Consider the following 27,979-nt stretch of genomic DNA (forward strand, 5'->3'; position numbering starts at 1 on the left):
TGGGGAAGGGGGCGCAGTCTCTGTCCCTCATCCCCCAGCAGGATGGTCAGATAGCTGAGCCCAATACAAGGGAAAACATGGAAACCCAAGTGTTGGATGGAAACGGTACCTGGCCTACTGCCCAGTGCCTGCAGCCAAGGCTCCGAGGAAAGGGGGTGCAGCTCCAAATGCCTGCGTTTATTATAAACAGGGGGACAGACCCCAGACTTTCAGAAACATATCAACAGGTACAAAGCTGAGACGGATCAGGCGAGACAGTAACGGATGGGGAACACCGAGGTATCCATGTCTAGGCCAGCAGCCACCCAGCACCCCCTTCACCGCTGGTCCAAATGGCCCGTTGGCCCAAGTGTCCCCGCTGCCAGGACAAACTGGACTGGGGTACAGGAGCTGGACATTCTGTGAGGCTGGTGTGGGGCATGTGGGGACTGTCAGCGGTCAGATGGTCCCTCTGTGAGCCAGTTTCCCTCCAGGACTCAGGGAGCTCAGCCCCACAGCGACCGGCACATACATTTCAAAACAGAAAACAGGCCAAATGTTTGGCTAAAAGTAAAACAAAACACTGCAGGGAGGACAACTGAGTGTGTAGGTGGACAGAGGCCACCCTGCCCTCCTGTGGTGGGGGCCAGGGCCAGCCAGGGAAGCCAGAACCTTAGGGGGCTGTGGCCTCCAGGTGGTCCCAGGCAGTGGTCAGGGTGGGTGGGGCTCCGCCTTAGGCATTCTGGCACCAGGGGGCTGCCCGCCCTCCACTGGGCACGGCACAGGGAGCAATGGGATCAAAACCCAGCTTAGCCGGGTCCCAAGCCTCACCTACTTGCCTGATTCACAGCTCTGGTTCTTCCAGGGGAAGTGCACACCCTGAGGACAAGCTATGGCCTCGAGCAGGGGCTAGCCATTCTGCTGAATCCAGAGCACGTGTGCATCTCGTCCACAGAAAGCTGTGCTATCCTAGGGTTGCGAGCCCCACCTGGCCTCCCTGGGGTGGTCTGGATAAGAACTCCCACCCCATTCTTTGAATTTTACTTGAGATTTTAAGGAAGTATAATTTCAAGTGAGGAAGAGAACGAAGTATAGTCCCAACAACTCTGGCAAGGATTGTCCCTCACCTTGTCGGCATCACAAGAAGCCTTGTGTACAAACGACACACACACATCCTGCACGGAGAGAAGAGGACCGTGCCCGACCCATTCGAACACACACACATCAAGTGGCAGGGGTGTGCTCAGTGGGCGGCCTTCGGAGGGTCCATGTAGGCCGGGTTGTAAGGAGGCTGGCTGGCGGGGTAGGGCATGGCCGCATTTCCTGAAAACAGAGAGGACACTGGTTGGCTGTGGGTACAGCGGAAGTGTCAGAGTCAGGCAGGGTGAGAGTCAGCAGTGGTACTCACCAGCCAATGTCTCGTGGTAGGCTGGTGGGCCCACAGGCTGGGCCGGGTAGGGTGGAGGGTACTGCGTCGGGTAGGGTGCTGCTGCCATCCCTGGCCGGGGGGGTACAGGGTGGTAGCCCTGGTATGATGGCCCAGGGTAGCTGGGTGGCACACTCGGAGGCTGAGGGTAGGGGGTGTGCACCACGGTGGTGGACGTGGTGGTGGTCACGATGGCTGTGAAGAGAATCCCAGTCAGGGCCCTTGGGCCTGCCACCCTTCCCTCCAGCATAGTCAAACCAGGGCCCTGGCCAGCTCCCCTCGCCACCCCAGGGTCTCAGTGGGGTGGCTGGGGTGGGCATGCTTACGGCGTGGTCGGCGACACATCTTGTACAAACAGCAACAGGAGCAGGTGAAGCAGATGATGATGGTGACGACAAAGAGCACAAAGACGGTCAGGCCGATGCCTACGGTTGCGCCGAACCTGCCGAAGAGCGGGTCATGACCCAGGGCCCACACCCCATGCAGCCCCAGGGGGCGCCCCTCTTGCCAGATCGAACAACTTCCGGCTTTGTGGCTGGAACCTGTGTCAGCTCGGTTTCCTCATGCGGAAATGGGGTTTTGAGTCTATGTGAAGCACCCCAGCAGGGGTCTGCCTCCCTTGCCCCCCGCTCAGGAGCAGGGGCGGGAGTTCTGTGCCTCCCCACCACACACACGTCTTGTCACCCCACCAACGGATCAGCGGACAGTCATCAAGCACATGCCACAAGCTGGGCACTGTGGTTTGAGCCGAAAACTCAGCAATGGGCGAGACAGACTGACTTGTGGCCTCTGGGAGCCCACGGGCCACGGGAGGAGGAGGCAGATGCTGGAGGTAAAACGGCCGAGGAAGCGCAGGGGACAAAGACGAGGTTCCAGAAAGACAGAGAGACCAGTGTGGCCAGAACAGCGAGGACAGGAATGCCATGCACAGCCTCTGCGCTGGCCAGCTCGTGGCCTTGGGCAGGACCGTCCTGACGTGACCTCAACCTGCCGGATGTGAGCCCCGCACCGGGTGTTCACATGCACCTCCGGGCTTCACAGGTGGGTAAAACTAAGAGCCAGATGGAGAATATGGATGGGCTGGAGGTGGCCCTGGCTTCTGGAAGAGGAGGCCTCCCTGCCCGGCCCCTCCGCAAGGATCCCGACAGTGGAGGACCAGCTCTTTGAGAAAGCAGGCCCCGGGCCGGAAGTTCACCCAAACTGACTTTCGACGTCAGACAGGGCCCCTGCTGTGCTCCCCTGTTCCCAGAGGCCGAGCTCCATTCTAAAAGGCAAAGGCTTGGCAAGGGTACAAAGCACACTAAAACATGGAAGGAGCCTAGAGAGCAGGAGGGCCTCTGCCTCCCCCGAGGCCCGGGGGCGGGCTGTAGACCCCACCCTGCCCTGGCGGAAGGGCTTCCACCTCACAGCCCAGACAGGCAGCACCACCTCAGCAGGGCCCTGCACCACAGCCTAGGGACAGACGAAGGACAGACCCTTCCCATGCCAGACTCAAAAATCCCCGACCGCACTGGTAACACAGGAGCCATTGGCTGCTGTGTGGTCCAGAACAGGGCCCCAAGAGGGGAGTGTCAGAGTCAGTAGGTGCCTTCCTGCCCAGAGGAGGAATCCTCAGCTGTCCTGGCCGCAAGTTCCTCCCAGGCCTGCCGCGGACCCAGAAAAAGGGGAAACGCACATTCCAGACAAGCAGTGGCACATGACTGCAGAGCCATCATCTTCGATCTCTCTCTCTCTCTCTCTCTCTCTCTCTCTCTCTCTCACTCTTGCTCAATCTGTCTCTCTGTCTGTCTCTCACACACACACACACACAGCACTGTGCCCAAGCTCACCCCATGTTAGCCTCCACCTTCACTCAGGGTCCTGCATGCCCTGACTTCCCTCTTTCCATCATGAACCACTGTTTCAATCTCCTCCCCTTTCCGAGAAAAGCAAAGCAAATTTCCTCTGCCCTCCCCTCCTCTGACGTCAGTGGCAAGAAGACCAGACACCAGAGCTTCTTAAAGACACAGTGCATGTAACCCCAACTGTGTGACCAGCTGGGAGGGGCCAGGAGCAGGGAGGAAGCCAGGTGCCCAGGCCCTCTTCCCACAGTGGCCTGGCCAGGCCCAGCCTCTCGCGGTGGTCCCCCACCCCACTTCCGTAACAGCGCCTCCACTGGTTGAGAGAGACACCCAGCCTCGGCGTGCCTGAACCACATTCCCACATTCGCTCGGCCCCTGCTCAGCATGATCCACCGCCCTCCTTGATGGGCGCCTTCAGCTACCCAGGCCCACCAGCGGGCCCTGGGCCTCCTCGACCAGGTCTGATCATGTCACTCCCTGCTCAAGCACCTGCTATGGCTCCTGTCACTCTTGGGATCACCCAGGAATTTGCTTTACAATTTACTTTGTGTGTATATATCTATAATTCCCTATATATTTATTATAGTTGACAATAAAAGGAAAAAAATCTAGGATTTGTCCCATAAAGTGAATTTTAATCTTTAATTAAACGTCTATTAATGTAAAACTCCTTTTGTGGTCTAGGACTTCCACCCTCCCTACTCTGTCTGCCACAGTACCTTCCTTTCAGCTTTTGAAAGCCCCATGCTGTGTCCTACCTCAGGGCCTTCACATAAACAGTTCCTCCTGCCTGTTTCACCCTTCTCTTCCTCCCACGCCTAAATCATTAATTCCTGTTCACCTTTCAGCCCTCAGCTCAAAACATCACTTCCCCGGGGACTCCTTCCCTGACCTTGCAGGTGAGGTCAGGTTCCTTGATATATGCTCTTACAGAATCAAACTCCTGTCTACCTCAGTTTATAAACACTCACTGCTTTGTGTGAGCATTGGGTTAGCATGCATCTAGCCTCCAGCCTGTGGATTCATGGAAGCACAGACTGCACCCGCTTTGGAACATCACCCTTATCTCCAGCACCTGGCATACGGTAGGTGCTCAGTAAGTCTCCGAGGAATGAATAAAGTCACCATGGCAACACCTAGTAGGACTACCAGGTATGATGCTTTCAAGAAGCTCAATTTTTTTTTTTTTTTAGTTGACCTCATAGATTGCAAGGACCTTGTCATCTTATAATCCCTTATTTTTTATTTTTTACACCTACAGCACCTGGTCTTCCTAGGTGATCTCCATCCAGGTACTAACCAGGCCCGACCCTGCTTAGCTTCTAAGATCAGACGGGATCGAGCTTGTTTAGGGTGGCATGGCCGTAGACAGGAAGTGCAATATTTGAGCAGTGGTTGCAAAATGTGGCTAGGGCCCGTGGTCACAACAGGGTACGGTAGTAACGGAACCATACCTCTGGGAAGAATGGGGCTTCCCAAGGCTGGGGCTCCCTCCCAGATCAAGGAGTCTAAAGGCCAAGTTCAGAAGGCTGTGAAAGGGTGGTCTCTGGAGCGGGCCAGCTCTCACCGTGATGCTGACAAGGCATTCACAGAAGTGTCATTGACAACCCTGTCCCTCTACTCCCCCAGAACTGCTTCTCAGGCACTAAACCTTTATAGGGCAGGTGCTGTGGAAGTCCTGGTACTCGGCTCAGAGGAGGAGGGATGGGCTTGGAGGGGTTGGGGGCAGGTAGGAGTGGAGCATCACCCCAGTCATCTGCACCTCCCAGTGGGTAGGCAAGACAGCCTGGGTAGGAGGCGTGGGGGGCAGAAGGAGGCTGCAGGGCACGCCCAGGAGGCTCTGTGGTGTGCACAGCTCGTGCGCAGTCAGGCTGACCAGACCTGGTTCTGGGAGCACACCTTGGGGAGGAAGAGGTGGGTGCTCTGAGCTGCTCCTGGTCACCTCCCTGTTGCCGCAGCCCCAAGAAGCCACTCCTCCCCCTATGCCCCTCTGCGTTGTCCCCTCTCTCTACTTTCCCAGCTCAGGTCTCTTGCAAAAGAAGCCTTCTTTACCCTGATTCTCTACTAGCTCCTGTCTGACTCCTCATCCGTCCACAGCCAAATCTCCATGGAGCTATCTACACTCACCTCATATACTGCCTTGTCACCCTATCACCATCCATGCCCCCATCACCCCATCACCTGAACCCCTGCCCCATCACCATACACTCACCGCACGCCCTTCCACCTCGCTCTTCAATCCGCCCCGCTGAACGGGCTCCGTGGTGTGAAATCCACATTTCACAATAGACACCAGGCCGCCTTCCTGTCTCTTCCCCTCTCTGAGCCCGCCCGCTCAGCTCCCGGCCGCTAGTCTTCAACCATGGACCCTCAGAGGCAGTCCTCCACACACGCATCCCACCCAAACCCAGCCCTTCACCCTGAACCCACTCTTGGTCCTGCATCCCCATGCGGGGCTAGAACTCCAGCCCTGTCACGAGAGCAGAGACCAGGGTACCCCCTACCCCTTGCCACACCTTCAGCCCCCATCCTAGCAGGCAGCTCCCTAACGCCTGGTCTCCAGTCTCACCTGGCCCCGCCAAGCCCAGTCTCCTTCTGGCCTCCAAAGCATGGGACCAAGAAGCCATGGCTGCCTCCTACTGGCCACTTGTCATACCCTCTCTGTCTGTTCTTTTCATCCTCCACAGAGCAGCCAGAGGGGTCTTTTCCCTAAAATACCACTCAGACCCCACCACTGCCCAGAACCCACTGTCCTAGGGACAAGGCCCACGCCGGCTACGTCACATTCCCGTGGGGCCATCCGAAGCCCCCGGTCCTGGGCCTCAGCAAACGAGTGGTACTCCCTGGATGGAGGGAGGGGCGCTTCAGAGTCTCGGTCTCCGACCAACCCAGTGGGAAGGATTAGCCAGCACAGCAGAGGAGGCCCAGCCCCAGGCTCCGAGCAGGGGGCACAGGCTGCATTTCCTACCCAACCCCCTGCCATTCACGAGAGCTCTGCCTCAATTCTACTACGGCCAGTGAGGCCCCACACCTACCCAGGCCCACAGGGCAGGACAAGGACTGGACCCCTGATGCAGGCCTACAGCCCAAAGTCTCTTCCCCCAAAGGGGCTACCAGGCCTAAGCAGATCTGCTCTTGATAGGGGCTTCTAGATTCACCAGGGCAGAGGCAGACAGCATGGGGAACAGACTCCACCAGGAAAATACACACGAGTGGTTGCACACCCATCCCATCCACACAAAATGTGAATCGTGAGACCTGTCATGGTGGCAACAAGACAGGGCGGGAACCTGGCCAAGGGGACTAAAGTTTGGGAGAGTGGGTTGTTCCCTGGCCCCCGATAGGAGGCGCCTGACACAGTAACCATGACCCACAAACCTTGACATGGGTACCATGCATCATCAGCTGTCTCAGCATCTTTGCTCACCATTATCACCCCATCACCATACACCCAGCATTACCATCACCCTGATCACTGCCACCAATGCCGCATTAGCCCCTCACCATATACCCATAGACCCACCACCAGCATCTCTGTCACGTCTCCCTGCTACCATCACCCCATCACCGCCATCTCACCACAACTGCTTCCCTGTCACCCTCTCACCATCCACGCCCCCATCACCCCATCACCATCAGCCTCTCCACCATCACCACGAACCACTGCCCCATCACCATACACTCACCGCCACCACCACCACTGCCCCATCATCGGCCCTGGCACCACTGCCTCATTACTATCGCCTTCACAATTATTGCTCCTCTATTATAAGTCATCCTCTTCTGTTCACTATACTCATCGCTTCACCTCTGCCTAATGTGCAATTTCACTTTAGGTCAACGCGAACCCCCACCTCGCTCAAATGTCGGAATTCCCAACCACAGTCAACACCATCCCCAGAACCCCAGCACAATGATAAGGACGCAAATTTCCAACATAAGGATCAAAGGCCCTGTTGGTCCGACGAGGTGACAACTTCCCTAGGACCCCACCCCAATGAACCATCCTAGTCCCCAGATCTGTCACCCTAGACCACCTGAGCCCCCTTGTCGTCTCTACTAAGAAGATGCATCCAGCCTGCAGGTCTGATTTACCCTGACATGAGGTCGCTGTCCATGTAGGAGGAGAACCTCTGTGACGAGGACAGCTGCTCCAGATGCTCCAGATGCTCCCCAGTGCTGGCCAAACTGCAAAGAGGAAACGGCACGATTAACACACCAAGCCCCACCCAGCACAGCAGGAACAAACCAACACTATGTTACTGCACACGCAGAACATGCGCCAAAGCCAACCCAGGTCTGGGCCATGGAGGTGGCCTCCTGGGATGGAGATCGCACACATCAGGGTCTCAGGCTACAGTGCCACATGGTCTTCTCGAGTGCACATGGGACACTCTCCAGGACAGACCACTTGTGAGGCCACAAAACAAGTCTAAATAGATTTGAAAAGACAGCTGTCATACAAAGTGTCTTCCCTGACCACATTGGGATGACGTGAGAAATCAGTAACAGAAGACGACAATGCCACGAGTTTAAAACGCTAAAAAAGGATTGCTAAAATAACTCATACTTTGGGAAACTAACGTGGCACAAAAACAACAACAAAAATCCCTGTGGGTTACATAGGAAATCATAAAGCAAATTAATAAATATGTAAACCTGAATGGTAGCGCAACTACTACAGGTCCAAATTCGTGAAACACAGCTAAAGTAGGTCTTCAGAGGGAAATGTATGTCTTTAATAGTGAGAGGGTATCAAACTCAAGAAGATGGGGAAAAAATCAGCACAAACCCAAAATATAAGAAAGGGATTCATAAAAGAGAATGACAGCCACGAAAAATAAGAGAAGATGAATAATATCGACGGTGGCAGACCTCCGGCAGGACTAACTGAGAAAAGGAGAAATGATACAAAAAGGGGGAAAAAAGGGGGGCAATAAAAAAGGGGAAATGACTGTAAGACAGGAAAGAGATTTTTAAAATAATAATCTTGTTTAGATTCTGACTTGAACAAACTACCCATGAAGACATTTTTGAGACAAGCGGAATCAACTGAAGACAGACGAGTATTGAAAGCCATTAACAGGTTACCGCTAATTATGCCAAATGTGTTGATATAGTTGTTATATTTCTTTTTAAAGGATTCGTTTGTACCGACAAAAACTAACATTCCGACAAAAACTAACATTCAAGGAGAAACATTTATGATGTCTGAGATTTGTTTCTAAATATTCTGGAAGAAAAAAAGTGGAGGGAGGTACATGGAATAGTAGTGTTAGAGTGTTGGTAACCGTGGAAATGGATGATGGATATTTAGAGTTACGTTATTCTCTCTGCTTTTGTATTTATTTGCAAATTTCCGAAATTAAATGTAAAACAAAATAAAATTTAAAAGCGTTAGGAACTATAACCTAATAAATGTGAGGGACAACCCACAAAGCTGCGCGCAGGCTTTGGCAAGCCCCGATGCAGTGAAGAGTACTAAGCTGGGGTCCAGGGGTGGGGAGGCTGGGAAGGAAGATCCGTGGAGGTGAGCCTGGCATTTGAGGCCCTTTTTCTCCTGGGAGCATTAGCCAATTTCAAGGGGCAGCTGGGAGGCTAAGCAGCAATTCTGAAAGCGTCAGGTGCTAGATAGAGATGAGACCCAGAGCCCAGCAAGTGGGGAGGCCCTGATGACTCCACTCGGGCTGGGACCTGAAAAGATGCATCCCAACAGGAAGAGAGAAACTGAGTCGGTAGTTCCGCTTCTGATCATCTCAGTCTCTGCAATTAGGCGACATGAACTTAGAGTTGCTGGCAAAAGCAACATAAGTCCTTCCTGGAGGAAATCCTGAGCTCCAAATTTCTACAATCTATTTTGCAAATGCAATGCTGGGCACAAATTCAAAAATTTTCAGGAATACCAGGACACTAGATGACACGAATAGAAAACAACAGAAACCACTGACAACAGAAGTATCAACAGGGGCTTTAAATACTGAAGTTATCAGACACTGACGTGAAAATAGCAACACTATACACTGTTCTTGGAAATTAGAGAAAAGATCGAGCAATTCAGGAGAACCTGAAGTATAAAAAAAGAAACAAATAAAAATTCCAGAACTAAAAAATAATACAACAAATGAATAATTAGGCACAGCTAAGGATATAATTTACAAACTGGAGGATAGATCAAAATAAATACATGTAAACTGAAGCCCAGAGACACAAAAACATGGTAAATGTAAATACGGAAGACAGTAGGTGAAATATGGAATATGGTTTACAAATGGCCTTATATATGAGTAATTAATCCTAAAAGGAGAGGAATAAGAGAATAAGGCAGAAGCAATCCTTAAAGATACAATGGCTCCACATTTTCTAAAACTGATGAAAAACAACAAACATGATTCCAGAAATAGTGTGAACCTCAAGTAGCGCAAATTCAAAGAAGACCACATCTAGTCACATCATAGTAAAACTGTTGAAAACCAAAAACAAAGAAAAATCTTAAAAGTAGTCAGAAAAAAAAATCTACTTGCAAAAGAGCAATAATAAAACTGTCAACTGCTTTCTCAATGGATACAATAGACATCGGAAGACAATGGAATGAAAGCTTTCAAGTATTAAAAGAAGTTGATAACTGCCAACCCAGAAATTGAGAACCAGGAAAAATATCCTTTGAGAAAGAAGGCGAAATAAAGACATTTTCAGACAAACAAAAACCAAGGAAATTTGACACCAGCAGATCTACACCAAAGACAGAAGAAACATGATCTCAGATGAAGTTTAAAGAAGTAGGAAGCATTAAGAAGCAGAGAAAGTAAATATATGGATAAATGTAAATAAATATTCACTGTCAAAAACAATTAAAATACTATCTTTGGAGTTTACAACAGTATTACAGGAGATAAAGAGGGAGATTACATATGATAAAACAAGCAATTCATCAGAAAGGCAAAGCAATCCTAAATACATATGCACTTAATAACAAAGCATCAAAATTCATAAAGCAAATATCGACAGAACTAAAAGAAGAATAAATATATCTACAGTCTGTCAGTAATCGATAAAACAAGCAGACAAAAACCACTAAGGATTGAAAAGAACTAAACACTATTATCAACCAACTTGACTGACACTTATAAGACACTATTTCACAAATGCAGAACATACCTTCTTTTCACGTACATATGAAACAGTCACCAAGGTACGGTATATATATACTGGGTTTTCAAATAAGTCTCAATAAGTTTCAAAAGACTGAAATCTTAAAAGAAAATAACACAATAAGATATTACTACGCAGCCATCAAAATTACTAAAATTAAAACTTTCTGGGAAATGGCAACGATCTATATCTTGACTGAGGTGTTATATATAAGTATCCATCTGGTGTCTCAAACTGAAAACAGTAAGATCTCTGCATTTTATTGTATGCAATTCTACCTCAAACTGAAACATTAAGATCCATGCACTTTACTATATGCAATTATACCTCCATTTAAAAAAAAGTTTACAGTACCAAGTTTGGAAGGGGCTATAGGGCAAACGAATCTCACATGTGACTGGTAGGAGTGTAAATAGTACAAACATGTTAGAAATCTGTTTGGAAGTATCTGCCAAAGCTGAACACCTGAACTCAGTGACTCAGCAATTCCAAACACTTCTAGATATTTACCCAGAAGAAATAGGTTTCTTTTAAAAGGCACCAAAGATTTGAGAAAGAGGGAGAGAGATTCTTAGTATCACTCTCAGAATAACAGAAACCTTCCTTTGTCTAATAAAAATTGTCTTAAAAAAAATAGCAAGCATTGTTTTTAATGGTGAAATGATGAAGCCTTCCCTCTGAGACCAGAATCAAGTAAAGAATGCTGTCTACCACCGCTTTCAATCAACATTGTCCTGGAGATCCTAGCCAGTGCAATAAAGTAAGAAAAATTCATAAAAAGTATAAGAATTGAAATGGAAGAAATAAAACTGCCATTATTAGCAGATGACATGACTATTTCTGAAGAAAATCCTAAAGAAATTTTAATTAAAAATCACTCAAATTAATAAATAAATTTAGTAAGGTCTCAGGATACAAGGTCAATTTATAAAAATTATATTTCTCTATGTCGATAATTAGATAACAAAAATTTAAACTATGCTATTTACAATACCATCAAAAAAATCAAACACCTAGAAAAAAATACAATGAACGATACACAAGACTTCGACATAGAAAACTATAGCACATAATTAAGAGAAAATGAAAGAAAACCCAAATACATGGGCAGATATGCTGTGTTAATGAATTGGAAAACTCGATCTAGTCAAACATCGATTCTACAAAAATAGTCTATAAAGTCAATGAAATTTAAGCTGATTTTATAGACAAGCTGATTCTAAAATGTACATGGAAATACAAAAAGCCCAAAATAACTAAGACAATACTGAAGAAGAATATCAAACCTTATTATAAAGTTACAGTAATTATGAGTCTGTTTTAACTCAAGAAGAGACAAAAAGACCAATGTAATAATAGAGAGCCTCACGACTTTTACGCACATATGTGGACACTTAATTTATAACAAAATTGGAATGACAGAGTGATAGCAAAAAAGGGTAGTTTTCCCAATAAACGGTGTTAGGTGGATTGGACATCCATATTAAAAAGTAAAATTTGATCCCTACTTACATCGACTACTAGCCATATACTTAAGGGCATACACACGTATACCAAAAGAGATCCACAAGAATGCTCACAGCAGCATTATTTGTAATAGCCAAAAAAATGGATACAATTCAGATGTCCATCAACATTAGAATGGATAAACTGTGGTATAAATCTCAATACCATACACCAAGGGAAATGAACAAACACAATAATATGAATGAAACTCACATGTTGAGAAAAAGAAACCCAATACAAAACAAAAAGCACATATGTGTGATTTTATATGTATGTCTACACATATATATAACAGGTATAGCAGGTTAATGGTTATCTTTCGGGATCACAGAAGGGATGTTGATTGGGAAGGAACATGAGGGGGCTTCTGGGGTACCACGATGTTCTATTTCTTGACCTGGATAGGTGGTAGTTACATGGATGTGTTTACTTTGTGATAATTCGCTGAACTGTGTACTTCAGATTTGTGTACTTTTATGCAGGTATGATATCTACCAATGTAGGAAAGTGTTTTTACTCCTCATACCAGAAAAAAATTAAACTATAGAATTTAGGGATGCATGAATGGATATTAAAATTCTAAAGGAAAGCAAGGTTATATAAAAGAATAACAGTGACCTTTGTGGGACAGGAGAAGCAACAGTGATTAGGAGGGAACTCAGGGAGGCCTCCGAGTTGTTGGTGATGTTGTATGTCTTAACCTGTGCGGTGGTTACCCAGAAGTGTGTTTTGTGATAAATCACTGAATATTTCGTGCACTTTTCTGCATGTGAATTCTATTTTCCAATATAACGATATAAAAAATAACCTCAATGGATGAGGTAAACAGCAGATCAGACACAGGTGAAGAAAGAACCGAGTGATCTGAGAGATTAGAAGACATTATACAGCACACAATACAGAGATGAAAATATGAGAGACAAGGATACGTAGACACTGGAGTGGAAAACGTAGCTTATGTCTAATTGGAGCTCCAAAGGGAAAGGAGAAAAAGGAGGGAAGGCCATGTTAAAAGAAGGAATGGCAAAGAAATTTCTAGAACTAATGAGAGACACTAAACCACAGTTTAAGACGCTAAATCAATCCATAGCGCCATAAACAAAAGTAATCCATATCTCGATATAGCATAGGATAACTGAAGAACACTAAAGAAAAAAATCTTAAAAAGTTGTCAGAATTTAAAAAAAAAAATGTATTTTAAATGAGGGACAACTGATTATTAAGCTGATGCCTTAACAATAATAATGGAAGCCAGAAAACAATATGCTAAGAGAAAATAACCATCGACTTAAGTTCTGCTCAGATAATATATTCTTTAAGAATGAGATAAGTGTAGTTTACCACATTAACGGAATAAAAATAGAAAAATCATATAATCATCACTACAGATGCAGGAAAAATATTTGACAAAATCCAATATCCCTTCATAATTACAACTCCAAGCAAACTAGCGAAGAAGAGAACTTCTTCAACCTGATAAAGGACACCGATGAAGAAGCTACAGCTAACATCATAACCGAACAGTCAAATGTGTGTGTGTATATATATATATATACACATATACAGATACCCATAGGTACATATACACATATATACATATACACATATATACATATACATATACATATACATATACATATACATATACATATACACGGATATGGATACTGAAAGGTTGAAAGTAAAAGGGTGAAATTCTCACACGGCTCTGTAGAAGGTAGGAGGAAGTCCTACAAGGATGCCCACTGCAGCTATCTGTGATAGCAACAGTTTCAGACTCACGGCACAGAGAACGACCCAGCAATGGTGGGCACAGGCCAGATGTACATACGACAACACTGGTGGGTCTTGCAAACACTGTACTGAGTGCAAAAAGGAAGGGGGCTCATTGTACCCACAAAACAATATAGAATTCGCAAGAATAGAAACAATCGAAAGGATATGGCAGACTGGCTGCCTATGAGTTGAGAGGGGAACATGAAACGGTCATAGGAGATTAAAATAAATATGTAAGATGGAGGGGAACTGGTCTTATCCAGACAATGACAATCACCTGCCATGAGCTGAGGAGGATGACCCCCTCAATCCTCTATACCTGGGGCCAAGCACAAAAGAAACAAAGAATGTGGCAAACGGAGACATATGCAGGGGCCTAGAACCTTGGTTCTCGTCCATGAGACAGTCTATACCCAAAGTGCAGTGTAAATCCGTGGGTCCTGCCAGGAGGACACAGGTATGGCACACTGTGGGGCACATACTCATGCACTGGGCCCTCCAGGGCCCACAGGATGGTATCTGCACAAATCACATACAACTCCTCCAGGTGCATGCACAGACTGTGGGGTACACTCACGCCAAGGTGCCCAACCTCAGGACGTGTTGGCACAAGTACACACCCAGGGGTGAGCCACAGGACGAGCTGAGGCCACAAACCCCTGAAAACCTGCTCAGCCCAAGCCTAGGTGACCTGGAGTAGAGAAGACAGGAGAAGGGTACTAAGAAACACAGTCTGGGGCGTGCAGTTTAAAACAGAGACCCCCGCCCATCCCCAGCTCACCGTCTTGAGATGGCTGAGAGGCCAGAGGGGCGGGGCTATTTCTCTTCCATGCACACTCCTGCTGGGGCAGGCTCCAGCCACCTACCCTGTGACTGCTGTGTGTACCCACCTGTCCTCAAGATCAGGACACATTTCCTGGCTCCACATAAATTTCTTGAGCTCGTCAGAGCAGCAGTACTGGCTGGAACAGGTGCCACAGCAGAAATCCGGACAGAACATGGGGAAGAGGTTGTTTCCACTGGCAGCCGTACACACCTCACTCTGGGCTGGAGCAGAGAAACATTTGTTCACCTATGGCCACATGAAGTCTCACACCAGGCCTCAGCCATGTCCCAGCCAACACAGCCCCTTTTCCCAGCATAGCCAGAAGGCACAAGTGTGCTGGGCCATCATCTCTGAGCCATCCTAGTCACTGGCCACCTCTGGTACTACCCAACCATCCTTGCCTTCTCCCCTGGACCACAGCAGATGCGCCTTTCTGGGCTTCCTCTTTCCCCACTAGCCCGCTTGCTTTCTGATGGACAGTGAACCTTCTACGTGAGAATCTGACTGGGCCTCAGCTGTCCTGCTCTCAGACTGTCCCTAGTTCACACTACTTCAGGATCAAGTCCACAGTCCACAAAGCAGTGTCCACACTGCAAAGGGCCTTGAAGGTCACCCCAGTTTTCCAGCCCTATCCACACTCTGCCATATCCTTGCCTATTTCTCCCACCTTCAAATCTATTCATCCTTTAAGGCCCTACTCCAGGCCACCTCCTCCAGAAGCTGCTCGAGCCCAGCAGTCACACAACTGAACTGTATCGCCCTCGGATTATTCATCCTCATTCTCTCTCCCCTCAGCTCGGCCAAGCAGTCTCGGCCCCTGCTGGATGCTACAGTATCAGGGCCCGGCCCTCACAGACCACACCGTCCCAGCAGGCTGTCTCCTGACCAATTCACCATCAGCCACAGTCACACCCACAACATAAGTGTCCATGCAGCACTTAGCTCTGTGCCGGGCCTGCAGCAGGCCTGCCTAGGAAATGTTTGTGCCTTTGGCGGCCGGGGCTCCAGTTCAAGTTCCAGAACTAACACAAGGCTCTTGGACACAGAATTGGGATCTAAGGATGTCCTCACAGGCCAGGGTTAAAGATAGAGCCTCAGGACACAAGGTTGTGCTGAGGGGACCTGGCTGACAAGTGCGGAAGGTGACCCAGAGCTTTGGATGACCACAAGGTTTGCAAACTTCCAGGAAGATGCTATAGCCATCTGTTCTCAGGCATCTTTAAGCTACCTTAGCAGAGATCTAGCGCCCACCAGCAGGACGGAATGAACCAGGATTCTGCCTGGCAGACCCAGAATGGAACCAGTCCGTCCAGCCAGTCCCAGATAACTATGGCAGACTGGGGATAGGTCTGATGATAAACCCTGAGATGTGGCTAAGTCACGTGGAAACAGCCCTGGCACAGCACTGGGATTCTGGAGACCCAGCCTTGTTGGTGTACCAGGGGACTCTGGGGCCATCACAGAGCAAGGCCCACTGAGTGACCTTGAGAAGAGATAACCAGAAATGTGGTGGGGAGATGATTTGCTCTCAGCAGCTCCAGGCAGAACCCTGCTGGAGTAAAGCTGTGGGGCAGAGGGTGGGACCACCAACCCAGCTGGCTGTTCACCTGACAGCAGGTCTGCTTCGCATGGCCCAAGCTACTGGGTGGCTCAGATGACCCATCGCCACCTCCAGCAGGGTCTTTACAGCCTTTAGAGCCTCTAAGCTGGGGCTGAAGACAAACACCAGTGGCTGTGACAAGAGCCCATGACACAAACGTTCTTTGACGCTCAGAAATTCTGGACAAGGATCTCCAGACCTCCCTAGACCAGGGACCAGGGCTCTGCCTGCTCACTTTGCCCCCCAGGTCCTCCAGATTCCCCGCAGCCCCCAAGAGATAAAGCCCTCACCCAGAGGAAGCCCTCCCACTCACAGGGACCTTTGGTTTCTCATGGCTGGGGGGGTGAGGAGGTTGTCTCAATTCCTAGCCCCACAAGGTCCTCAGCCTGGGCGCCCCTTCCCCCCCCGGTCTGTGAATCATCTGTCTACAATGCACCAATCAATAGTTAGTGTCTCCTCCAACCCCGGAGGCCACCTCAGCGGTCTCCTTGGAAGCAGCGGATGGGGGCTCCCAGCCAGTAAACAGAGGCTGAGAGGCCTCGGAAGGAGGGGCCGGGGCTCCCACTGCCACCACCCCAAGCAGGGAACCCTACCCCAGCCTCGGGGGATCCAATACCTTAGAACATCAGCGGGAGGGCACCCCCCCCCCTCCAATTCCAGGACAGAACAATGGTGGCTGCTGCCTGGGGTCGGGGCAGTGTCAGTTCAGGCAGGGAAGGGAGCTGGCGCGGAGGAGAGGTCAGTCCTGGGACGCGGTTGACTGCCTCGGGTTTTAGGGGCGGGGAGTGGGGGGCTGCCAGGGCTCTGTGCAGGGACAGTGTGGACGTGGCTGCCCCCGTCCCTGGCAGGGACAAACTCCCCCACCCCCAAAGGCTCACCACCCGGAGGCGGCGGCAGCAGCAGCAGCAGCAACAGGATCCGTGGCGCGGGGGCCAGCGCGGCCATGGCTGGGCGGGCGGGCTGGCGGCGGGACAGACGGACGGAAGCACCAGGGTCGCCGTACAGCCAGCCGCAGCCCGGGGGACCCTCTCGGCCACCCGCTCCGTCGCCCCGCCCCGGCGGTTCCGGGAACCCCGCCCCGGGGGAGGGAGGAGAGCGAGGCGTGGGCGGGGCCGCGTCCGGCGTGGGCTCGGGCACTCGGACCTCCGAAGTCGCCTTCTGCTCCCGGAGACTCCGGCCCCCGCCCCCAGCCGCCGGCCGGAGCGGGGTCTCCGCGGGAATGTGCCCCAACACCCGAGCGCCCGTGCGGCGCGAGGCCGACGCAGCCGCTCCCCGCGCCTCGGGCTCCCCATGTGCCCTGCGGATTCTCACTCTCCTGAGAGCTACCTGAGAACCAGGTGAGGTGGCGCGGCGACGGTGCCCAGTGCAGATCCGGGCACACTGTCAGCGCCCAACAAATGTCGGGACCCTTCTGGAAGTCTGGCCCGGGGATCTCAGCTCTGAGGACACAACATCGCCCCGCGCACTGGGGTGACGACCCTGTCGCTGTGGTCATCCAGCCCCCCAGTCCGAGCAGGCTCAGTCTTGGCCCAGGGCAAGCCTGGCTCAAGTGTCCTGGTCTGAGGGATAGAATCTGGCAGCCCCCAGGCACGCCGTAGGCCATCTCGAGGCTCAGGGGAGCACCGGCTGACTCACGTCCTTGCCTGTCCCGAAGCATGTGCCTGGCACCCTGAGGTGCAGCGGTGGTTAACTGGCCCTGCCGCACCCTGGGGCTCGCAGCTGGGGCCCTGTGTTACTTTGGACTTCTCTAACAAAACATCACGGACTTATTAGTTCACACACATTTATATCTCACAGTACCACAGACTGCAAAGTCCAAGATCAAGGTGCCAGCAGATTCTGTGTCTGATAAGAGGTCCTGGTTCTAGATGGCCGTATTTTCCCTGTGTTCCCACACGGAGGGAGGAAGGCCTGAGGGAGTTAGCTCTCTGGGGCCTCTTTTATTAGAGCACTGATCCCATTCTTGAGGGCTCCACACTCCTTATCTCATAAACTCCCAAAGCCCTCCCCCCAGATACCTTCACCCTGGGTGTTAGGGTTTCAACATATGGGGAGAACGCAAACATTCAGTCGATGGCAAGCTTTTTTCCCCCAGGATCTCTGACCTGCACCTGCCCTGTACCTGACACATTCAGTACATTGGACTTCAGGCGGCAAATGACATTACGCATTCAGTACATTAGACTTCCACCACATGTGTCTCACCTGAGGGCAGGGGTATGCAGCTACAGGTTTGCTTTCCTGGGCTTTCAACTGGGTGAAGCCATCTGGGGCCTTTTTTTTTTTTTTTCTTTAACAGCACCCAGGTGGGAGCAGAGGCATGTGTGTCCCTAAGCAGGGTGAGGGTTCCTCCCTGACCCAGCCCGTGCTCATCCTGCACAGCTGCGTCTGCCCCTGCAGCTCAGTTGAAAGAGGAAATAAAAGACCCCTTCATCCCACTGACCACGTTCCCCAGAGCACTGGCTGAAAAGGGCCACCTCAGCCCCGAGTCCTCTTGTGCCCCAACCCAGCCTCTCCGCATTCACCCGATGGACTAGCTGTGCATCCATCTCCCTCCCCTCCTGTCGGCCTTAGCTCTGGTGCCCCCAGTAGGGACCTGTCCCAGCTTCCCTCTACTTTCCCCTCCAGACCCACCCTCCACCCCACCCAGTCCTGGGGCTCCCTTTTAGCCAGCAGAAGGCAGCTGAAGGTGGGAGGAGTGGGAGGGGCTGTTCCCTGCGCCTTCCCCAAAGCTGCAGGCAGTCACACACTCTCTACCCCACCCTGCACCCACACCTACCGTAGCCAAACCTCTCACCTGAGTCCCTTTCATAGCCACTGAGAAATTAGGACTTTATCTTGTGGGCCTAGAGGAATGACTGATTTGAGAGATCCCTCTGGTAGACAGATCATAGGAACAGAAACTGGAGGGAGGGGGCTGGGAGGTGGTCCCACCAGGTTCCAGTAACCCTTCCCTCCTTAGCCTTGCCTCTGCAGACCTAGGGATGGAAGGGGCTCCCACTGATGCTGGCACCTCCCCCCCCACATGCTGCACCAAGCCTAAGCAGCCCCCTGAACCTACCTACAGCTCTGTGAATGTCCCCTTTATTGAACTCTCTTCAAAAACCCAGCTTGATAAGAACGACTATTTTCAGCTGTGACTTTTACAGACAGGACGGGCCAAGCTGTAGACAAATTCTGCTTGAGGTGGGCCAGAGCAACACCCAGTGAGTGATGCCCAGAAAGCCCAGTGCCTGGCTAGGTGTGGATGGCGCAGCCTGGATACGGCCCACCCTCCCAGGACTGATTGATCTGCTGGGCCGGGGTGGTGAGTGCTAATGCAGAACACGGGCAGGGCCTTGCCATTCCTCTCCACCCAGCCTCTGGGCCCCTTTCCTCGTCTCAGGAGGCAGAAATGCCAGACACTTTCCCAAGGGCCCAAGGCCAGCCAATCAGATACACCCTTCCTGGAGTTTGCTGGGGGCTAGTGACCAACAGCAGGACAACAGAGACTCTGCTTTGGCTGCAGCACACAGCATCTGGTCCTATGGTTAGGGCTGTGTGAATCGCAAGTCCCCTGCCTGTCCTTTGGTAGCGGCAGTGGCTGCTCACTGGGCTAAAGCAGAACTTTATTTGAGCTGGAAATGAAGTTAGACGGCCCATAAATCTTGCCCTCTAGAACCCTTGGCGGCTTGGGGAGTGACACAAGTTCCTTTTCGGAATTCCATTTCTGATTAGGGTAGGCAAAGTGTGTTTCCTCCAACGGCTAAAGAAATTGTCAGCAGGAGTGGCAGCAGGTGACCAGCGTGATACAGGTGTGCCAGCATGTGATTGGTTGGAGCTAAAGGATGTAGTAATCCAGCCAGGATGAAGGCAAAGGCTCTGGAAACCCCAGCAGGCTGAGGAGACCAAGCTAAAAAACCCACCATTGCTGCTGTGTATAAAAAAAGTTCCTAGGTACTCTTTGTCCCTGCTTTCTGGCTCCCGAGCTCCTAGAACACTTGGAATTTACTGTCATTTGTATGCTAATGAATGGCTCCAGGTAGGGTAATTAATTCTCCCCCCCCCCACCCCCAGGATGGCGCTGGTCAACAGAAAGACCCAGCAATGAATAGAAGGTTGAACTTTCAGCCCCACCCCCAACCTGGGAGGATGAAGGGCGGAAATTGACTTTAATCACTAGAAGCCAATGTTTAATCAATCATCCCTACGAAATGAAACCTCTATAAACCAAGGGTCCCTAACCCCCGGTCCATGGCCCGTTAGGAAGTGGGCCACACAGCCAAGCTTCATTTATCTGCAGCCGCTCCCCAGCGCTAGAGTCACAGCCTCCTCTCCACCTCAGATCATCAGGCATTAGATTCTCACAGGAGCTCTGGTCCCTGGTGCCAAACAGGTTGGGGACCGCTGAACGGTGGAGTTCAGTAGTTTCCAGGTTTGTGAACATACTGATGCCCTAGGCAGCTTGGAAACTCCGAGCCGTCCCTCCCCTCCCCCACTCCCCTTGCCCCGTGCGTCTCTTCCATTTGGCCTTTCCTGAGTGCTATCCTTTCTGACGAACTGGTAACTAACTGTAGGTAAGGTGTTTTCCTGCGTTCTGAGAATCTGGTCTAATGAAGTCTCAAACCCGAGGTTTCCGAACCCCCCAGTTTATAGACAGCTGGTCAGAAGTTACAGTGGCCCTCTGGGGACTTGTGACTGGCACCTGAAGTGGGGACAGTCTTGTGGGACTGAGCCTTTACCCTGTGGGGTCTGCACGAACTTGGGAGTTGGCGTCAGAACTGAGTTGAATTGTTGGACACCCAGTTGGTGTGGGAGAAACACAGTTTAGCATCTAAAGTGGTGTCAGAAAACAAGACACCGCAGGTGGCCACTCAGGTGATGATAGCTCACCGAGGACCAGGCTTTGGGAGACCAGAAGCCTTCACTTTGGAATAGCATGAGGGGCCTGAGAAATGTACTGACTGTGGTGTCAAGTGGTTGCTTCTAATAGCACCAGACAGCTTAAAGAGAATGACAGAGTCGGATTCTTCGCCGCTTATGTCAAGGCACAAACTGAAAACTTCCTCAGCTTTGCAAAGGAGGCCCCTATCTCTTGCAGCCATGGGGCCGAGATAGTCCATCATGAAACCTAAAGGCTGATTTTGTGGGTTCCAGATTACATACTGGTTGAATTCACAGCCTCTCTAAGTCTTTTATGTGCAAGGTAGACACCGTGAAGATTAATAAACAGAAGCCTCATTTAAATTGGAGTTGGGAGGGCCTGTTAGGGGGAGACCTCACACCTACTCATTGTCAGTCACTCCAAACTGGAAGAGAGGTACTTTCCATCTCCAAAAGGAACATCTTTTTCTACTTCAGTGCTCCAGCAGGAAGAAGACGGGCCTTCTCTTCACCTGGCAACCACGCAGCCAGTGAAAAGCCTCTTCAAAGTCCCAGTGTCCTCCAGTGGACTCTTGGTTTACAACAGCTCCTCCGAACTCTCCTTTACCTCTATAAGAGAATGTTCCTCTGCTTTGTTTTCTGGACTTCGTGTGGTTAGACTGCATGTTCTGGATTGCAATTCTTTGTTGTTTACAAATTAACCCATTTCGTTAGAGAAAAAATCAACAGCAGTGACCAGGACGGAGCAGAGATTCTGGGAAACTGGACTTCATATGCCTCCATCCAGTGGTCGGTTCTCAGTCCTTACTTTCCTTGACCCCCAGAGTCATCTGACTCAGCGGGCCACGCCCCCATCCTCCCACGCTCCCCGCCCGCTCCCTCTCACACTCCTTTGCTGGCTCTTCTCATCTCAGGCTCTTAGTGCCGGGGTCCCAGGTCTCGGTCCATAGGCCCCGTCTCTCCTCTATTTACAATCCCCCTTTAAGAACTCATCTGAGATAGGAAGGCAACTCCCTGCTGTTGACTTAGCCTGAAAGGTCAGCTGCTGGAGCCTGCTTTATAAGAATATCCACCCTAGGGTACCACTGGTCAGCATCAGGCAGCCTTGGGAGGTGAGCACCGACAACAAGGGACTGTCCCTATCACAGCAGAGTGTCCCTAAGGTGGACTTTCCCTAATTTAAACATGAAAAATCACACCTGGGGTGAAGATTTACCATGCAAGTGACACATGTGATGCATGAAACATGTATTCATAACTGCACGGGCACCAAGAAATCTCTGCCTTTACATGCTCAGACGTGGCTTTTAGCCTGCTAGCCCCCTTTAAAACTCTGCCCCAACCTCTCTCGGGGAGCCTCCCAAACCTTTCCTTTCTCGGTGTTGGTTCCCTTGTGCACAAACTTAATAAACCTTTGCTTCTTGCCTGAACTTTCTTGTGGTGATGTCTCCTGATGTCCGTTTTGGGAGGTTGCAAGAACCCAGGACGCCGGTAACCTCCAGTGTCATGACTCTGAAAACCATCCACACACTGATGATGCCATTTCTTATCTCCAGCCCGGGTCTCTTCAACTCCACACTTGAAGATGCAACTATCCAGTTAACATCTCCACTTGGATATCCAACTGGCATTTTATCTTAATGCGCCTTCAACTGAACTGCTGCCCCACCCCCCAGTGCCAACAACTTGCTTGCCCTGTGGGCTTCCGCATGTCCATAAATGGTAACCACATCCCTTGGCATCAGGTCTGTCTCATATGCCTTCCTCCAAACCACCAGTCCATCTTGGCTCTACCTTCAAAATGCAGAATCGGACCACTTCTCAGCAGCTCCATCACAAGCATCATGGTCTGTCACCTGGAGTATCGCATCAACCTCCGGACAGGTCTCCTGGCTTCTACTCTGCTCCCATTGAGGTCTATTCTTGATTCAGCAGCAGCCAGAGGGGGTCCTTTAAAAATGATCATCAGATCAAGTCCTGGGCTCAGAGTCCTTCACAGGCCCCCCTTTCCAAGGCCCCTTATTGCTGTCTCCCCACTGCTTAGTCCATGGTAGGCATTTAAGGTGTTAATGACTTAAACAGAATGAAGATGCAGGGAAGAACCTAGAGGAATCCGATTACCACCAACCCCCAGACCTTCTGGCCCGCGCCCCATGAGGGAGTTACCTTGCAAGGAGGAGCGGACTCTTCTCACGCCCCTCCTCCCCAACCCCTTGGTACCTCCGGTGCCTAAACTAGAGATGGATTCCAGCGCGTCTGGACAGCTTATTACAAAGCCAAACCCAGAGGGGAAGGCTTATACATCAAAAGAATTGTAAGACTTTGTTATTTTATCTTGGCAAAAATATGGAGAATATGTGCGAAGAGATTGAGGTCCTAGACTGAAGAGATAAGACTATAAGTTTAGATTGGGGTGAATTTATCCACACAGGTGCACTTGCCAGAAAGTCCGGACACAGGTGCTGTCCTAAGCTACTACTGGGTATTCTACGAGTCTGTGTGCTTTGCTGACGTGAAGTCGGGCCTCACCAAATGCGGCGATGCTGAAAGCTCCCCAGTAGAGTATAAAGAATCCAAAGCCTCAGAAAGAGTCACCCATTCATTACAGACAACTCATCTTTCCCGAGTCCCTGGACAGCACCCAGAAAATACTCCCTCCACCAAGGCCTTAGGCAGCTCACTGCTGAGAGGAGCATCTTTGAAAAGTTTCAGTTTGCTAGGACTGTTGTAACACAGTGTCACACAACTGAGTGGCTTAAACAAGTTATTGTCTCGGTTCTGGAGGCTTGAAACCAAGATGTTAGCAGGGCCCTGCTCTCCCGCTGAAGGCACTAGGGAATTTTGCATTAAGGGCCCACTCCACTTTGGTATAATCAGCTTACTACATTTGCAATGACCCTATTTCCATATGAGGTTATTTCCATATGGGGGGGGTTAGGTCTTCAATCTGTGAATTTGGTGGGGGACACAATTCAACCCATAACAAGAGCCTGTCCTCCACGTGTCAGGGATTCTGATTAGAGATACTCTCATTTGAAATGGCTCCTTGATTTCAATGCAAATCCCAGGACCCCTGGTGACAAGGGTCAAGTAGCAGTGTTGAGCTGCTGCGAGAGGACAGGTGTGGGGACCAACACACAGCAAGACTTACTTGATGTATAGGACAAACTAACTGGAGGGCTGACCACCTGAGACCTGACTGCATCGGGAATTCTCTCCAATTTCCCAGATAAGATCAGTTCACATACCCGGGGGCCCCTGAACGAAGTGGGGTGAGTGCCCTTTAAGGGGGGGCCCTACGAAAATAGCTCAGGTTCATGCTGGCACTTTCCTCATTGCCCACACCAAAGAGACCTGTGACCATTAGCTAGCGTGTGGCAGACATTAGTTCTGACTTGCCACAAAGGCATTTTTCACTTTTAATAAAATAGTCGTGTTCAAACACCAATCAGCCTGGGTTCAGGGGATGAATAATGATTGGTCCAAACAAACACAGCGACACTCCCCTTTGAAGGTGATAATTTATTAATACATGGTATATAATTATTATAAATCTAACTCAAATGTTGCTGAAACCTATGTCTTTACATTTCATTCAATCCAAATATCCTCTGATCCCACCTGATGACTACTGTTTCCTAGCAACTCAAAATGCTACAGAACTCTTCAACATGACTATATATAATCAATCACTCTTTCTAGGCTGTGGGACAACATTGAACCTGAAGAAAAATGCTGATAGTTACATTTCATTCCTTCTGCTGTTGCTTTGCTACTAAAAATCTTCAACATCTCCTTCAGAAAGTGCTGAAGCCTCCAAGGCGGTCAGGTGTCCACCCCGCGAACTCAACACGAGGACCACTGAGCTGCCGCCCAGCCTCACCCCCCGGGAGACAGGCGTAGCTGATAACCTCCTGAGCCCGGCGATGAGCCCAGGGGTTTGTCATCCACTGTGACACAGCCAGGTAAGGCAGAGCCAAAGCTGTCGGCAACCCCAAACCAGACAGGAGCAGCCCAGCCACAGCCACCCTCCACCCTGAGAGGCGCAGGTGGACACCCAGCCACGCCCAGCCTTATCATACCCAGGTAGAACACCCCTGCTACCTGCTCCCAAGGCCAAAGCCCCAGGGCAGGAGGTGTAGAAAATCCAGTGAAATCCTGAGACGTGGGAAAGGAAAACAACTAGCCAACACGCACCCCAACCCACAGCGTCATGTAGCGCCCCCATCTTTGACCCAGCCCCTGGTTCCCTTCCCCAAGGATGCTGACATTTCCAGAGACCCTAGAACCCTCCCTTTACCGGTGTTCCACCCCAGATCGCCCCCGCCCCCCACACACATCTGCCTCTCGCCCAGGGGTGAGGGCCCAGAACCCTAGGTCAGCCCAGAGGAAACAAGGCCCCGCCCCTGCCCATATGGCCAGCCCAGGGCTCGCTCCAGGGCAAGAGGGGGTGGGAGCTAGACCACGGATCCCAATGCAGACCTGAGAGACCACAAGCCGGGGCTCTGCAGAGCCGGCCGGAAAGAACGCCTCACAAATGGAGAGCTGGCCGCAAGGCACAACCTGAGATCAGGATTTATTTTAAAAAGTATTTATTGCAAAGAATGCTGGACACAGTGTGATGTGAGGCTGAGATCCAACACACCCGTTCCGGGGAGAGCAGTAACATGTCTGCAACGCAAGCACATTGACGGCCATGGCTAAGCCTGGCAGCCAGCCGGGCAGGCAGTCGCCGTCCGTGCAGAGGCCAGGCCGGGGCAGAGGTGAGGGGAGGCTGCCTCAGCCCATGCTGCAGCCCCAGATTTCTCTCTGCCCTGTCTCAGTCCTTGGAACACATCTGGGTCCAGCAGCTCCTGACTGCCTCTGGACACAGAGTGAAAAGGCCTCGCTGGTCTCACCTCAGTCAGCCTGGAGAGGTGGTGACATCCAGGTGTATTTGCCACTGACCGAAGGGATCCTCTAGAGCTAACGAGTATGTCCAGGTGACCAAAGTCACCAAAACTCCAGGGGACACAGAAGCAAAGGCTTAAGTCCCCATGTCTCAAAGGCAGTGTGGCATGGTCCTCTGGCCTTGGGTCTAAGGGGCTTGGGACTCTGATGGGAGATAAATCCAGAAGGGGAACCCTGCCCCGCCCCCTCCTGGACTCTCTCCACCACATCTGTCCACAGCTGCTGCAGCACGTGAGGCTAAGACCACCAGCCGGGGCCAGGGACATGGGCTTCCATCAGGGGCAGGTGGTGCCTGCAGGCGGGGACACTCCGGGGGACTGGGAAAGGTAAGCTGTTCTACCAGGCACAGCCTGGGAAAGGCTGCAGGTACAAAGCGGGCTTGGGATCCTGGGGCCTGGCTTCACCGAGGCCCACCTGTGCGCAGCAGGCATCCGACTGCAAATCCAGTCACTCTCACCCAGGCCCCAATTTGCTGGCAATGAGTTTGCCAAGCTATAAAATGGAGCTGGAAGCTGCTGCCTGGCCTGCCTTTCTGGGCCCAAACGAACTCGGGGGCATCACAGGTGACTGAATTCCCGAGGTCATTTGCAGCGGGCTCCCAAGCACCTGAATCGAAAGCTGTGACGTGTCTGGGAACATCCTTGCTGGAGAAGGCTGCCTCCGGGTCCAGCCTTCCCCCTGTTCAGCCCCACAGGTGGAGGTCAACGAATGCCAGGACAGGCTTTACAGGACCACGACAAGCTTTTCTGAATCATTCACAACAAATGCATGTCACTGCCCCTGCCGTACACGCCTGTGTGGACATGAGCAGCAGTGTGCGGGAGGTGGCCCGAAGAGGGGACAGCAGCCTCTCTCCTGGGTGCTGGGGCGGGTAATAACTCATACGACCGCTCTGTCTTTGAGTGGTTTCACCGTGAGAGCAGTCGGGAAGGGGGGCTTTGGCCCCCAGCTCCCACCAGGACGCCAGTGTATGCACGACTGGGCAGGGGGACGCGAGTGCTGTGCTCTCTGCGTGCCTCTGTGCATCGCATTCTGCCGAAGTGAGCACGCCGCCTACCTGAGTGGCTCAGACCAGGCTTCAGGGTCAGGCCGGGCGAGGCATCTGCGATGGCAGAAGCTCTAGTTCCCGGCCAGGCGGGGTGGGAAGGGCTCTCCTCTGACCAGAGGCAGCAGAGCTCAGGAGCCGTGACCTTGCCTCTGATTCAGGGAGTGGCCACAGACTGGACAGCAGGAACCCGGCAGGGGTCCCCAGGTCCACCCAGGCAGCTCGGCCATGGTGGGAACATCACAGCAAGTGCTTTCCGTTTCACATTTTAGGGTTTCACACTTCACGAAGCCAACCTGACCGGTGAGAACGCCCAAAGCGACAACAGAAGGGCCAGGTGCTGGCAGACTTCTCACGGGTCCGGAGCAGGCACAGTCTGGCTGAGTAATTTTTAGCAGCAGGTTGGGCACCGGGTACAACCCCATGGCTGTCAACAGGAAGCAGGCCGATGGGGGTGGGGGTTCTGGGCACCACCAGCCACACGTGGCTTTGAGGGTGTTCCTGCATGGTGACTGTCACATGGACCGGGGGGGCCTGGAATGACCTTGCCTGCAGAGATCAACACCTGCCCGGGAGTGGCAGTGGATGAGACACCGTCACTGGTGGGCAGGGACCGTGACAAGGGCTTCCTCTGGAGGCCTCGAGATGTCTACATTCTGCACAAAAACGGAAACACGGAACATTCACCCTGTGGCAAGAGGGGGCACCCATTGCCCGCTGTCCGCTGTCCTCACTGCGGCGGGCATCTGGGCTCCCGTTCTCACCCCGAGGACCCCCGGCTGCAGGCCTGCAGACCCCAACCTCCACTAAGAGTGAGGGCTCAAGGACCTCTGGACACATGGCTGATGGACACACATAAGAATAAAAGTAGGGGCCGAGGGTAACCCCACTTGCTCCTTGCAAGCAGGTCAGGCTGTGCCCACCACCTGCCTCAGGTCTGGGTCAGGAGGGAGGAACACCTGGCTGGGGCTTGAATCCTCATCAGTGGGGGCAGGCAAGGAGACCAGCTCCTGCGGGT

At 51.3% G+C, this 27,979-nt stretch overlaps 2 protein-coding genes, 1 long non-coding RNA gene and 1 pseudogene across 7 annotated transcripts in view; 1 reads left to right on the forward strand and 3 right to left on the reverse strand.

Annotated features, from left to right (window-relative positions):
* Positions 1-156: 156 nt before the first annotated feature.
* On the reverse strand, positions 157-17,155 carry SHISA5 (shisa family member 5). 2 transcript variants are annotated; one of them, XM_039837669.1, is made up of 6 exons: positions 16,982-17,155; positions 14,568-14,724; positions 7,342-7,434; positions 1,732-1,847; positions 1,388-1,600; positions 157-1,302 (listed from the first exon to the last, which is right to left on the reverse strand). In XM_039837669.1, the coding sequence occupies exons 1-6, from the start codon at positions 17,046-17,048 to the stop codon at positions 1,223-1,225; spliced, it is 726 nt and encodes a 241-aa protein (XP_039693603.1). In that variant the 5' UTR covers positions 17,049-17,155; the 3' UTR covers positions 157-1,222. The 2 variants fall into 2 exon arrangements, with proteins under 2 accessions (XP_039693603.1, XP_039693604.1); XM_039837670.1 differs by lacking the exons at positions 7,342-7,434; positions 14,568-14,724; positions 16,982-17,155 and adding an exon at positions 3,235-3,382.
* On the reverse strand, positions 4,499-4,616 carry LOC120582588 (uncharacterized; annotated as a pseudogene).
* Positions 17,156-17,164: 9 nt separating the features above from the next.
* On the forward strand, positions 17,165-27,864 carry LOC120582315 (uncharacterized). Its single transcript, XR_005647536.1, has 3 exons — positions 17,165-17,440; positions 24,768-24,931; positions 25,790-27,864. It is a non-coding gene; the product is annotated as an uncharacterized LOC120582315 (long non-coding RNA).
* The window catches only part of PFKFB4 (6-phosphofructo-2-kinase/fructose-2,6-biphosphatase 4), a 36,918-nt gene continuing 34,480 nt past the window's right edge, over positions 25,542-27,979 (reverse strand). For all 4 annotated transcript variants that reach the window (XM_039837661.1, XM_039837660.1, XM_039837662.1 and 1 more), the window contains one exon: positions 25,542-27,617. In XM_039837661.1, coding sequence (XP_039693595.1) covers positions 27,558-27,617 — 60 coding nt within the window. In that variant the 3' untranslated portion in view covers positions 25,542-27,557. The remainder of the gene's footprint in view (positions 27,618-27,979) is intronic.

The sequence above is a fragment of the Pteropus medius genome, unplaced genomic scaffold (genome assembly GCF_902729225.1).
Source record: "Pteropus medius unplaced genomic scaffold, Ma_sr-lr_union100, whole genome shotgun sequence".
Classification (NCBI taxonomy): Eukaryota; Metazoa; Chordata; class Mammalia; order Chiroptera; family Pteropodidae; genus Pteropus; species Pteropus medius.